This window comes from Carettochelys insculpta, chromosome 16 (assembly GCF_033958435.1).
Source record: "Carettochelys insculpta isolate YL-2023 chromosome 16, ASM3395843v1, whole genome shotgun sequence".
Lineage (NCBI taxonomy): Eukaryota > Metazoa > Chordata > Testudines > Carettochelyidae > Carettochelys > Carettochelys insculpta.
This window is the reverse complement of record NC_134152.1, coordinates 3,678,061-3,692,441: the sequence shown is the minus strand read 5'-3', so window position 1 is coordinate 3,692,441 and position 14,381 is coordinate 3,678,061. Positions and strand designations below refer to the sequence as shown.

The following is a 14,381-nucleotide window of genomic DNA, read 5'->3' as shown; positions in this document are numbered from 1 at the left end:
CATAATACCAGTGCATTTTCTGAAACTGGGCCTGAAGTCAGATTGCCTGAAGTCGCAACAGTCACTTCATCACACATTTTTCAGTAACTTACCCAACACCAGAGAAACCAATGCAAGTGGGTAGTTGGTTAGTTTATACCATTTCCAGAGTCAGTTTCTTGAGCAAAGGCATCACGCCAAGTGGCTCCCTGAAAACACTTAGCTTCTTGAAATGTGGTGAGAGCAATCTGTACCAAGACTGGAGTCTTTGTCTCTACTGCCTTTCCCTAGCCAGGAGTGGCATGCTCTTAAGCACAAGGATTATAAACCAAAGCTCTTCCAGATCCTTAGTTCATGATAACGTCTAGACCTCAGGCAGAGAAGACTTAGCATTTGTCCTCAAGAGTTCTTATACGCTTATGGGTGGGAGCTATTTCTACCCCACCAATCAACAAAGGTATTGTAGTAATGGGGTTATGTTACAGACGTAATTTCTATTTCCATCCCTCCATCCCAAACACCAGGTCCACAGCCTGGTCGACTACATGTGACACACATCATTATGTGGCATGCTCCCCGAGATTGTTATCTTGCTCGCTCACAAACTCCATCCCACGGTATGCATAAGAAATGGAACAAGATTTGTATTTGTTATCTTCTATATTTGTATCATTTAATCTGCTACACATCTCATAGTAATGTAGTACTCCCACAGCTTCCCGAAAGTACAGTTTTACATAACTATACTGTTCAAATATAATTTCATGTTTTCACACGCTCTTCAGTTTCTCTGTAATTGTGTGAAAACTTTCTATCCCTGGCCTCAGCCCAAAAGCGGTGCTTTTTTCGTCCAGAAAATCTGAGATATGTTCATTCAGTTGTTTTGCAGTTATGTCAGTAGAAGGCATCGTACTGTAAACCCTTTAACGGATAACTGGACAGGCATATGGACTGGTGAATTTCAATCAAAGAAACCCTGGTGGGAAAAATTCCTGGTCTTTATGCTCCACCAGTGTGTACTAAAAGGATTCTAAAATAGCATGCAAGGAGTAAGTGGGACATGGAAAAGCAACAGCATCAAATCTCTTTATTGTGTCCTTTCAAAACACTGAATAACTATACTAAGTGATCGAAAAAAGCATCACTACTGAAGCCTCAACCTCCACTGAAGAATGTTTTGGAATTGAATGGACTGCCTGGTGGCTGTTTTTTTGCCTTATCCAAGGCTAACCTGTGGTCTGACAAAAGCAGAAATGGGCTTTTTTCTTGGATAAACTTTGAGAACTGCTGAATATTTCCACCTGGCAATGGAAGATCTGATAGATTATTTTCCTGACTACATTCTCTATTAAACAAAACAAAAACCAACCAAAGCAGAAAGCTGCGAATCTGGGAAAAAAAATATTCTGGCCAAGTAAGAGGCTCAAATAATATGCAGGTAATACGAGGTTTCTTATCAGAGAAAAAACTAGGGCAGAAGGCATGACTTGGTTTATATGAAAGCAAGAATTGTTTTTTGGAGCTAAACTCACCATAGCTCCCAACACAACTGTCTCCTGTTGAAACAATTATTAAAATCTACATGTGGATCCCTGAATTTCTTCAACCCTTTTGGCAGAACTAGTGGGTGGGACACTCTTCATATTCCATCTTGCTGTCACAGGCAGTAAGAAGAAAAGGATGGAGGGATGTGGCCACCTCACCTTTTATGCTCTCACAGGGGAGCTGACTGGCTTGCTGGGCCCCTTGGGGAAGGTGGAGGGGGGGCACCAAGCTTCCAGAAAGGAGTGAGCCTCAGGTGAAAGGGGCAAGGGCAAGGCCAAGGCAGCAAACCCCCAGAACTAACCTGAAAGAAGAGATTATTGAAGCAATGCCCTCTTCTTGAAAATCATATCTGTCTGAAAATGTTGCACAAAAAATGGCTACAACTAACATCTATGATCTAGTATAACTCTAGCTGCAAAAAGTTAACGAAACCATATTTTTATTTAGCTGGGTTAGATTATGTATCTGACAATATGTTAGGACTGGGTAATTAACAGGAGAAAAATTCATTAAAGGAAATAGCCTTTTTAAATGATGACTAAGAAGCAGCAAATCCGCACCAAAACCAAAAATGTCACACATTTTAGAAGTCGCTTATAAATGAAATTCAGGGCTAGTTAAGCTGTTTACTGTTTAAAAGGGTGTACTAATAGAAAATGCAATTTTAAAAATTGGTGCATTTAAAAAACTCAAGCTGACACAGTTTCTCTACATCAAATAGTTTAAATATTTGTAGGCATAAAAGCCCAAGAAATAAGTTGGAATTTTCATTCTGTCTCTGTGCTGAATTCAATACCTGTGTAAGTTCTTGCTATGGAATCAGGAAGCTTTCACATGGATTGATCACAAATCCTAAACTGTGTAACACAATGGCTTTGTCCTGGTAGTAGAAGCCTTTGGAAAGATACTTTCTTTAGGTGCTAGTAATACGGGTTGGAAATTGTATTTTTCTATATATAAAGTAGATGCATAATCACTACATCTTCACAGAGACTACAAGGGCTGAACAAGGAGAAAAAAGACCTACAGAGCTACGCACAGGAATTTTTGATGAATCACATAGGGTCTGAGATATTGTAAACCGGGTGCTGCTACACATACGAGATGTTAAACATCATGGGATGACAGGCCAAGAGGGAGTGAATACTCTATTCTAGATCATGATATGACTACCGAACACAGTAACTCCACTTAGAAATTTTTTGGTGGGTGAAGGTGAGGAAAGAAGGAGCACAACTTTTTTTTCTAAAAAGGCAGATGGGACTCTTATCTCAAAAGACCTATCATTCCATAAACAGTGGAGAAAACAGTACACTCCAACTGTTGCAAAGCATGTAGAGTAATACATTGACTTTTACTGAGAGGATACATTTATTCAACATCATCTTGTTTTGATTGAATGGGACACAAGAAGAAATGGTGTGCCTTGAACTGGAAAGCAATCAGGAAAAACTGACATGCTGATTTAGCTACACAAGTGCAAAAAAGTTGTGTCAATCAAATTTTAGAAGAGAATTCACAAATGGTAGCTGTTTTGATGCCACTTTAATAAAGGTCTGAATTCTTGGTTGAGCAAAGCAAAAGAGGAAAGGCCTCCCTGTAAGTACACTTAATACAACTCCTCCAGCAGAGGACAGGAGAAGTCTGTTTGCTGACAGTCAAGTGAGAATGGAGACAACATTAACTTCTCCCAGAGCAGGATCTCAGCCTCCAGTCTCCTGGAGCAAAGGGATGCCCTGTTAATACAGAATGCTAGAACTCAAACAAAAAACAAGAAATCAGAAAAGCTGGAAATGTAAGTAACATTACACAGCAAAACTAAAATGTAGAGATGGCAACAGAATTAATTCACAATTCTGTATTTTTGCCACAGGTTACACCTAAAAACTGCTGATTTTTATTACTACTATTAATTTGTCTGTGTCCTTAGAGCAGTTGAATTTGCACTTTTGCAAACTTGCTGTTAATTAGTTTTCACATTTCAGTTTAAGGTGGCTGGGGACCAAGCATCGCTTGCTAAAATTTTCACACATGTTATAGAGAGACATTAAATATGGGACATGTTCAGAGTCATTGATAAGGTGTCTAACACAGAAATACATGAACAAGTGCACGCACACATTTTTTTCAGTAAAGGATTTTTTTTCAATAAAGGAATGGTCATTTGTAAAAAAAAGAACTACAAGCTTCTTGTGGCAAGAACTTTAAGATAAGACTGTGCGGCAGGAATGTTTGATGTGACATGCATTGTGGTCACTGCACTGTTCAATATTTGTACCTTTAAACTAGGATTTGCCAAAGAGCTTAAGTGAGCTCAGTGTCCATCTCCTGTGGAATTTCACTGGAATTTGGCTGCTCTGAACATCTCAGCATTACTATTTGTTCACATCTTTATCTCCCAAGCATAAGTTAAATGTAATTTCAAAAGTAGCATGCTTTCATACTGGGCTGATTTCTTTGGTGTCTGTAGGGCCCTTACCAGTGTCACACTAATCCCTAAAACAAACTCACGCTTGCCCTTGATTACACAAATTAAAATTATTTTTTAATGATTAACAGCCAGCTAGGCTTTCTTGTGCTCGTGAATCATTATCTGCAAGCCACTAGCAGTTCTGAGCTACAGAAATGCCTGGCTAATTCCATGAACTAATATGGAAGACCCACGCTGAGGAAGATTATGACATTACTTTCCAGTGGTTACAATGTCTAGATTTTCTGTTTTAAATGCAAGTATATTCTGTTGTAACAGCTTGTACTATAATAGCTTCTCCAAGTGACAATTCTATGTTAAAAAGAAAGGCGTTTTAATGACTCTCTCACATACAAACTCACGCACACAAACAGATTAGAATGATGAAAAATCCCCGCAATGTGAGACAAAATAAATTAAATGTATGCCAAAATTAGGGAGCACAACTACCATCCTCAGACCTCAGAAAAACGTCTACATTCTTTGAAATGGTAACAGCATTCATGTAGAGAATAGCTGTACAACAGAATCTTCCTATACTTCTTCCTGGAGATCCTATTTGATGTTCACATACTCACTGGTTAAAACAAAGTGTCATACTATTGGAAAACCCAGGCCCAGAAGAAATGTCTTCACAATTACCAATGTCAGTAAAAGCAGATGTTTTATTCAGCAACTTGCAATAAACTCAAGGGAGTTGGGTGCAGTGCAATAGAGAAAAGCAAGCTGCATCTTTGAGATTTTTACTTTTCTAACGGGTCATTAGTTACACAGGCTTTGTTTAAAAACAGGAGGCCATGCTATTTGGAGCTAGTATAAATTACAGCATCTGGCTGTAGTGCTCATGGGATCACTTGCCAGCTATGAACTGGCAACCTGCAACTGTGCTCTACCCTGTTTCCAACAAACCCTCAAAATTGGAGTTGAGGACAGTTCCTACTCTCAGGGAATGCTCAGCTGGGCAACAGTGGGTAGTCCACACACTGGGCCGAGTGGCAGAAAGAAGCTGGACAGAAGGAGAGAATCTGGCCCAAAATCTGTGCATATCGCTTCAAAAATGGCTACCATTAGAAGAACAGCCATTGTAATTTATCTGCCACAATAACGCTCCATTTCCTAGAAAACCAAATAAATAGGAAGGGAGTGTTTCACATTTCAGCACAAACTCTGTTTATTTCCTTCTATGGCAGTTGTGTAGTTAGTTTGCTTTCCTGGGTACTCACATAGCACAGACAACTTGTTGAACCCCTGTATGCTGCTGTGCACCCAAAGGTTTTTATTTTACATATATCTAACTGAAAACAATCTCATACAAATATTTTTAAGCTACGCTTTATTGAGTTTCTACAACTTCTTGTAAAAGATAATTCTGAAAAAAGGAATGCAACAAGGTGTTTTCCACAACATAGTAGATATGGGCATTGCATGTCAAGCTTACCTAACGTTCTGTACAGAATCTAGATGAGAAGTTTCTATGGAGCTGAAATATAAAGGTATTAAAACATTAGAAACAAAACAAAGGGATTACACAAAGCAACTTGACAATACTCCAGTGAACTTCTTTGTATGAAATGGCCCTCTAGGATCACCAATCTGTCTTGAACCTGATTTTTAGACAAACTTTGCTTGAACATGACTTAGCATGATCCTTGGCTTGGTTGTGGAAGAAGCAGAGATAACTGACTATCCAAGTTTCTCCAGCTAAGCATAACTGGAGATAATGTAGGCAAAGCAATGGCTGGAAAAAGCCATTTTCAGATCAGTCTCAACCCTCACACTTGGCTGGAGACACATGGGGGAATAGGTTAAGAACACTGAAAGGCAATTACTTCTTGGGCCTATTGGACCAACTCTATAAAAAGTGACAAAAGAGGCCAAACAGCCTCTTTATGAAAATGCCATTACAGAAGAACAACTACTCACATAGGTTTTGAGCTTACTTTGATTCCAAGCTCTTCCATCAGCAATTAGCATAAAGAACAGCAAGGCACACAGTGCTCAGTTACATGAGCCAAGAACAACTACCACCAGCCAGTTAATGTTTAAAAAATATGTGCAAGAATGGATCTGTCTATGGTGTATGAAGAATTGCCATTATTGTAGCAACAAAGCATGATTAACACCATAGTTATTACAAGAAAACTAGCTGCTACCAAGGTTTTCAAATGAACACTTTTGGGGGTTGTGATTTAGTCTTTCTATTCTGCTTCGCACGGTTGCTTCTAGTCATTGTTTTGCTAGATCAAGGCTTGTAAAGGGGTGTGTGTTTTTTATTCTGGACATGTATTTCTCTGCATAAAATAAACTCACAAAATGTTCTGCAGTTACTGTAATCTGTCCATTAATGGACACTGCTTTACAAAACACAGGATAAAGTATACTATAATCGGGCTTGGTTGTGCCTTGCAAGAATAGGCCTGTGCTGGAGGTAGTTTGGAGACAGACCGTACAACAGAAACTCCAGAGGCATAGTGTTTCCTGGATGCTCCCTAACATGTCAGTGGAATCTGTCCACCACCTGGAGAAGATGCAATTTAAGTTGACTGTGTTGGCTGATATGTGGTTAAGCACATCTCCTAAGCCATTGGAGTGGCAAGCAACATAAGCCTTCTGCAAACCATGTGCTCAGATGGGACTGTGTGTGGGGAGGGGTTGGGGGTAAGGTGAACAGGAGAAGGTTTCCTGTATATTCCTCCCTCCTTGTACCTGATGATATAGCTCGGCTGTGCCTGGGTACAACTGACCATCTGTTTGCAGCTGGTATTTTCTCTAGAAAGCTATCACTAATCAATTAGACATAAAATCCAGTTTCTTACCTTCTAATTTGTTTCTGTGGCAAAAATGCCACTGGTATAGACAAGTGGGGTGTGTCCTGCCCCTGTCAATCAGCCAGGAAATGCCAATCAAAATGAAAAACATTTTCCATCCCAGCTCAGAACTTTCTTTTGCTTTTGCAGGCACACTCTCCAATGCAATGACATGTAGAGTTATAAGCAAATTAGATTATCCTACCCTGTGTCACTAACACTAACTTTGCAGCCAAACTCAAAGCCCAGATGGGCCTTAACCCAGGGTGTTTGTAGTAGTGTCACTGTACTACCTAGAAACATTAATAGGTAAGCAACTTGATTCTTTTTCATGGAGTGCGCGCCACTGGCAAAGATGGATGGGTAGCAGCACCTGTGGCTGCTGGGAGGGAAGAAACCAACAACTGGACTGAAGAACGAACAAGAGTGAGACGAGGTCAAACATGAAAGGAGAAAGAACCAGAAATTAGTAACTGGACTGTTTCCAGTAAGGGTGTCAAGAAACTAGCACCTGGGTAATGAGGAGGGGTCAAACTGATAGTACTTGAGAAAAGTGCGTACCAGGCACTAGGTAGTACCGCACTGCAGTTCATGCATGGATACATGCCCTGCTTCTGCTCAGGAATGGGAGACAATTGATCAGTCAATGCAGAAATGGTAAAACTAGAGGCTTTGTGCCCTTTGTTAGGACCCTGGAACAGAACCACTGGTGATAGGATCTCTTATACTCTGGTGCAGCCTAGAAAGAAATTAATCTGCACCTTGTGGTGAAGTCAGAACTTGGATGAGAGGTCTTCTTGATGAGGAATGTTACAATCAGGCAATAAGCTGGGACTGGAAGAAAAAACAACTTTTCTCTAATTAAAAACACACACACAAAAAAAGGGCAAATCACAGGAAAGGGGCACTAGCTTCCGCACAAAACGAACTGACGTAATGGCTTCTTAAAAATCACTTTCCAGGAGAGGATTGAGAGGGGATGAAGTTCTACCATCACTGGACTGACAAAAATAATAAATAAGCTTCTGAAATCCAACAAAATGACAGCAATTATGATGATATCAAGGACAGATCTTCAAAAGTATTTGACTGATCCATCCACTAGCTACCAGGCCCTGAAAAATATGTCCAGATTCTCCTGTGCTACCTGGACAGGTGTCAGTAGAAACAACTGGAAAGTGCTGTCATAAAACTATGTTCCAAGAACCACATTTTAGCACATTACTCACATTCCAATCAGTGACTTGCAGAGTGAGAGAAAGAAAGAGAAAGTGACTGCTTAATGCTGTCTTGATGGGGATTTGCACGGGTGAACATGTTGCCTGGCTATGAACCTCCCACACTGTGTGGGCCAGGAAGTCTCTGAGACGGAGGTAAAATAGTGGCCTCCAGTGGCAGATAGTGAGAGGCCACTGCTGAGTCACACAGGAGAAAACCAAAGTTCATGGTAAGAAACTCTGTAGCCTTCTGAGAGTGTACATATTTAACAGAGTGGGTGAACAATGGGAAGGATACTCTCCTAACTTACCTGACTGGCTCCTCCTCAGGAGCTGACTGCTCAACAGAGGAAATAATTAAAACGTACATGGTAGACAATATCATCCCATTCTTCTAGGGCCGATATAACCAGCTGGGATTCTCTGATGAGGGAGAAACAGAGGGAACAGGGCATGAAAAGCCCTGCTAAAAATCTGACTCTCCATCTTCTACAGGGAAATACTCCTCAAAAACAAGCTGTGGAGTCAGAAACAGGAATCTCTGATGCCAAAAATAAATAAATCCGTAGACAGAATTCAGGAAGGAGGGGCTGAAGACAAAAGGAACCAGAGCAAGTTTTGGAAGTTTCCTTAGAGATTATAGCGTTCAAAACAAGAAGGAGGAAGGAAACAGGAGAGTTAGGTAATACTGGGTTATACACCCTTAAGCAAGCATCTCTTGCATTGGGTGCAGGGAGGATTGGCCGGGTGGGGCGGGAGGGGCACTTTCACACAGATTCCAGGACAGGGATTCTAGTATTTCAGATTGATCGTAGAAGGCATACAGATTTATCTGGGAGGAGATCTGCAAAGTAGCAATGATAGAGAAATCTACGGAGTGACTCAAAATGTGGCAAAAACATCTGGATTCAGAATTGCTCCCACTAGGAAAGGATGAACCCAAAAAAAGTGGTGGAGCAAATAAGCATAGTCCCATGGTGGAAGGCTCTTGATTTTCATGGTAGTCAAGAAAGAGAGATTTTTTTTTTTTTGACTCATGTCTTCTATTTCTCTTACTCATTCCCCATTCTGAGTAATAGCGAGGATAAGGACAAATGAAGTCAAGATGGCTGATCAGCCACAGACATAAACAGCTTCTTGAAGCAAGGGAGAAAACCCTACAGGGGCCAGAGAAAGGGGCAGAACTATGCGCAAATATGCTTCATTCAAACTGGTACTACCCACCTGACTAACAGAGAAGAGGGCACAACCCATCTGCCTGTACCAGAGGCTCACGCTTCACAGGCGTGAACTTTTCTTGTTTTGGAATGGAACTTGTCAATCCTGAGGCAAAATGCAGCTCATGATACTTTGCCTACAGTGGTAACATGCAATGCTCACCTGTCTGGACATAAAGAGATGTAGAGCAAGATGAGAAGTACCGCTCCTACAATAGTGGCCAAAGATGATCTCATCCAGGAGCTAAGCTGGCAGAAGTTACAGTACTGGACAATGGTGATGAGAACTGCACAACACATAAACATGGTATACTGCAATGAAGAGAAAGAATGACAAGTTAAGCTTTTCTTACCCATTAGATCCCCTACACAAATAGATATCAGTTTAAATAATGGCATTCAATGATCTGAATGGAGAGAACACAATTTCCAATTACATTTAAATGATCCACACATTAAATAACCAAGTATATTGTCTTTTCAGTTAACTGTGTTCCCTTCATATGGATTTCAGCAAACAGCACCACAAGTATAGCAAAGTCCTTGGTTTCAATAAGCTGGAAAGCTTCCACCACAGACAATTTGTCACAATTTACATTAGCTAGAATTCCATCTTCAGTTCACCTTTGTAAAGTACTCAGTTCCTCCCATTCAAGTCATTGAGTTTGAATGTTCATCAAATACCATCCTATACTGATTGTATTCCTAAGACTTCTCATGAAATCACACCTGTGTTTTAAATTGGATATAAAATTATACTTCTGAGTTGAAAACATAACACTGGTAAGTCCCAGAAACTCTGTCAAACTAACTGATCCTAGGGTTTGCCAGATATTATTATTCCACTAAGTGCTGACCTCAGCATGGATAAGTATGCCTTTGAGGAATAAAAGTGGGCAGAAGTTTAACATAATGTAATTGATGCTCTGTGAAAATGGTATTTGTGCCAAGCTAAAGGGGTCATTTTCCATTTTCCCCTTCTGTTCCAGGTCTCAAATCCAAGAATCTCAGTAAACCTCCATGTAGAGCTTCACTAGGTAGGTAAATTGAATTGCAAAGCAGATGCACTCCAAGAAATAAATTAATTTCCCCAGAATGCCACATGGCAATAGTCAAATACTAAAATCCAGTTTATGTGATGCACTAATTGGAGGTGTATTAAGAAAATCAATGATAATCGATCAGCTTAGAGAGCTCCACAAAACTGAACTGCAGGGCTTAGTCTCCTTAGCATTGATGCTGCTGCTCTCTGTGGATTCTGGTGGCCATAATTTCTTTTCATTGTGGGTGGAGTGGGACACCATTGCTTTGCTTTACAATCAGAGCATTCAAGGTGAAAATTTTGAATGCTTAATTGTGTTTTCTGGGGCACCACAACAGTTGAACAAACTAGCAAGACCACATTACAATGAGATAAAGCATTTATCCACAATAGGCAAACTAATAAAACTTACATAACTTACTTACTTTTTTTAAACCATAGCCACTGTTCTTCCATGATTTAATAACTAAGAAATAGCTAAGCTGAATTTGAAAAACCCTCTGCATATGATTTAGTTTGTATTTATTTCCCTCCCACCATTTCAGATCTACTAAAGTGGCAGAGCATTGATTCTCACTTCAAGTGAAGCCCCAGCAAGAAGCCAGCCTATGGAGGGTCAGCAAGTGTCGTGTTTTACTATGTAAGCATGGCTTTGGAAAGTTTTTTTTTAAACTTATTATTATTATTATCATTATTTTACATCCAGGGAGGGCATATAATTCTATTTATTAAAAAAAAACTTTGCAAAACCATGTCATAGTAAAATATGGCACTTACCTGACCCTTTACAGACCCCGTTCCCTTTTCCCAGAGCTCCATGATTGTTGCAACATCATTGAGCGCAGGGCCAGCTGGAACATCTCTTGGAGAGTGAACCAACAACCCAATGACTCTGGGAGATCTGAAACAGGGACAAAAAAGGAAAGTTCATGAACATTTGTGTAATTAACTTTTATTTGCTAGTATGTGGGGCATTCAGCACTAACTACCTGAAACAGAGGAGATGAGCACCCACAAATTCTATTCAGGGGTGCTCAAGTACTATCAGGAACAAGTCTGTGTAAGACAAACAGAAGTCAAAAAGTGTTGAAAGTGCTCCATGCCTTTCAGGTTCAGAGCAAACGACACTGAGGATCTGTCACCCTGTACAGGACAGGCTGTTCTCCAGGGCTACATCTACACTAGAAGCATCTGTCTACAGAAGTTACTGTCGGAAGAGATGTTCCAACAAAACTTCTGTCAACCGATTACGCCTACACATAAAAATGGATTGATCTTTTGACCCGCTCTACTGACAAAAGGGCCCCCCGGAGTCTCTGCATGGCTTTTTGTTGACAGTTTCTGTTAACAAAACACATTTTGTGTGTAGATGCTCTGCGAATTTGGTCTACAAAACTCACTAGTGTAGACATAGCCCAGGCGTCTTCAGTTCCCCTGCCTGAAATGTGGACTTTGAGGTCCAGAAAAATTCTGTTCCTGGAATTAATTCTGCCAGTTCCCAGAATTAACCACACAAAGCTATCGAGAGTGTCCTACAATTCTCAACAGTACCTGCGTTCTTACAGCATCCTTTAATTCTGCAGTGAGGCCTACTCTGTTTCAGGGTTTTCTCGGCTCAATTCAACTTTGAACACCGCCTCCAGATTGTGTCCACAACTTGGCAGCCCACCTACACTGCTTGTTTCACCTATCTTTCTGTAGGCACAAATGATTGGAGCATGACTCGATCTACCAGCCCCTGAAATTTCTTCTACGCTCCTTTCCAGTCTCCAGGCCTCAAGGACTGCTGCAGGCCTGTTGCTGCTCCTTGAACATAGATCACTGCAGCATAGGACCCAGTTTGGAACAATGGTTGGTATCCTCTGATCCCCTATTCTCTGGAATATCAGCTCCATAGTTCAGCTTAGTTCCAGGAGTACTAATCTGCTCTCATCCAATGCCTAACACCAAATGTGTCATCTTCCATGTGCCTCGCTCCCTACCACAGTCTAGGACTGGTACTGTTCTCTGCCTTCCCAGGATTTCAGGCACATGTTAGTCTGCCAGGCTCACCTCCAGAGACGACTGTCTGCTTCTCTCCCATTCAGACTTCTTAGCCTTCTTACAGGCCTCTTCCCTGACAGATGAAGGGAATGGGGGAGGGGAGAAGACAAGGAGGAAGACAATCAACTCCATTACATCCAAAGAAAGTTAGACGCTGACCTATCACTTACATGTATGTTGGTTTCAAAGTCAGAGGTGAAATGTGAAAAAACAGCAAGAGCTGGGAGGGAAACTAGGATTGCACCGATGAAATGTCGAGGCAGCCAGCCAGCAATCACCTCCAGCAGGCGTTTGGTACAAATCATCACCTCCTCCAGAAAGAATGCCATTCTGGAACAAAAATGAAAGCACAAAAGATTTTTCCCCCACCAAGGCACCACTTAACTTATCTGATCTACCTATAGTAATATGGCCACTACAGTTGCTATATTTAATGTTGCATACCTAATCAAAGCATAACTCCATGTTATCTCTTGCTTATAGCTTCCTGAAACAATCCGTGTTTGGCAAAAGGTGAGACTTTTTTTTTGAAATCTTGAAGAAATTGTCTTCTATCACTTGGAAGATACGACAGTGGGGAAAAAATGTCTTTCCTTGTTTACAAAATATATTGGGCTTATCCAGTAAATACTTTTGTAAGTCAAAAAAGTTGTTTAACATAACATTAAGAACATGGGAAAAGTAAGAGTGTACACGGACAGTTAACAAGTTTGTTAATTAGTTAGCTGCAGACTTAAACACATTTGGGCAGATGCTTTTCTAGCATTTTAAAGTCTTCTGAACTAGCTCTCCCAATGCCAGAAGCTGCCCTCTGAAATCAACAGAAATTCGCCTACAGCATCAGGCTCAGTTCCTTCTTATAACGAGGAATGGGAGGACTATAAGCTCATGGCTGGCTGCCCCACAGCTGACTGGGCCAACAAGACCTCAGTACATAAAACGAAGTCATGCTGAGAGCTTTGGGAGACCAGCTGGCAGTTCATGTGCTCCTCCAGCAGCCCATCTGCACCTGTTATAGCAAACACCAGTGTAGCTGGCACTACACAAAGCACTCTTGGAGAAGAAACAATCCTTGCCTCCACTTCTTACAAGCTAAGGCCCAGTCCTCCGAAGTACTGAGTGACCCATATGGGGAAGCAGAAAGTTGTCTAAGGAAAAGTAAAGTTTATCCCCGTATAGCACAGGACTCTTACGACTCCCATTTTTTAGTAATTGAAAAAAATCCATGATAATTCGCAGGGAAAAACTAAAAAGTTAACTCAGGAGCACAGGATATGCAAAGCTAACAACTACTTAAGGAAACAAACCTAAAGAAACAATTTTCAAATCGCAGAAATATTGGCTAGTCTGAAAAATCATAGTTGATATTTAGTTAAAATTAAAACAACTAGGAAGTAACACAATAAAGTTAAGATCACCCAAACTACCAAAATTTTGGACCTACACCACACGGCCCACAGAGCAAATAATAAGGAGATAGTTCTTTCCACACAATACATAACTTCACAGGATCAACAAGAAGTCTTGCATCTGATGAAGCGGGTCTTTGCCCACAAAAGCTTATGCTCCAAAATATCTGTTAGTATATAAGGTGCCACAGGACTTCTTGTTGTTCTCAAAGCTACAGACTAACACGGCTACCTCTCTGATACTTGTTCACAGGATCCGTGATTCTGAAACCCAGTCATCTACCTGGAATACCTCATTATGCAGCTCCAGCTAAGGGTAGAGCATAGCTGGAGTTGACCCAATTTAGTTTAATTTTCCATGGTATTCCCACTGCAGGGGCTCAGCAGGAGAAACTCTGCTGTTGACTTCCCTTACTCCTCACAACTTCGTGGAGTTCCAGGGTCAGTGGGACACGAGAAGTGATCGATTTAGTAACTCCCTACTAGACCCACTAAACTGACCGCTAGGAGATTGATTTCCACATAAGCATAGACAAACCCTAAAGTATTCAAATCAAAGTGCCTCTGTCTTCATACTGCTACCTCAAACTACTCCTGCATCCTTTAAGACCATGCTCAGTGATGGGAGACAAAGAGACAGACTTTCACAGCT

General features: G+C 40.9%; 1 protein-coding gene across 2 annotated transcripts in view; it reads right to left on the bottom strand.

The window, feature by feature from the left end:
• Positions 1–14,381, bottom strand: part of ADCY9 (adenylate cyclase 9) — a 131,081-nt gene that overhangs the window by 15,569 nt on the left and 101,131 nt on the right. For both annotated transcript variants that reach the window (XM_075010352.1, XM_075010353.1), the window contains exons 7-9: positions 12,491–12,650; positions 9,399–9,547; positions 5,433–5,474 (exon numbers count right to left, since the gene is read on the bottom strand). In XM_075010352.1, coding sequence (XP_074866453.1) covers positions 5,433–5,474; positions 9,399–9,547; positions 12,491–12,650 — 351 coding nt within the window. The remainder of the gene's footprint in view (positions 1–5,432; positions 5,475–9,398; positions 9,548–12,490; positions 12,651–14,381) is intronic.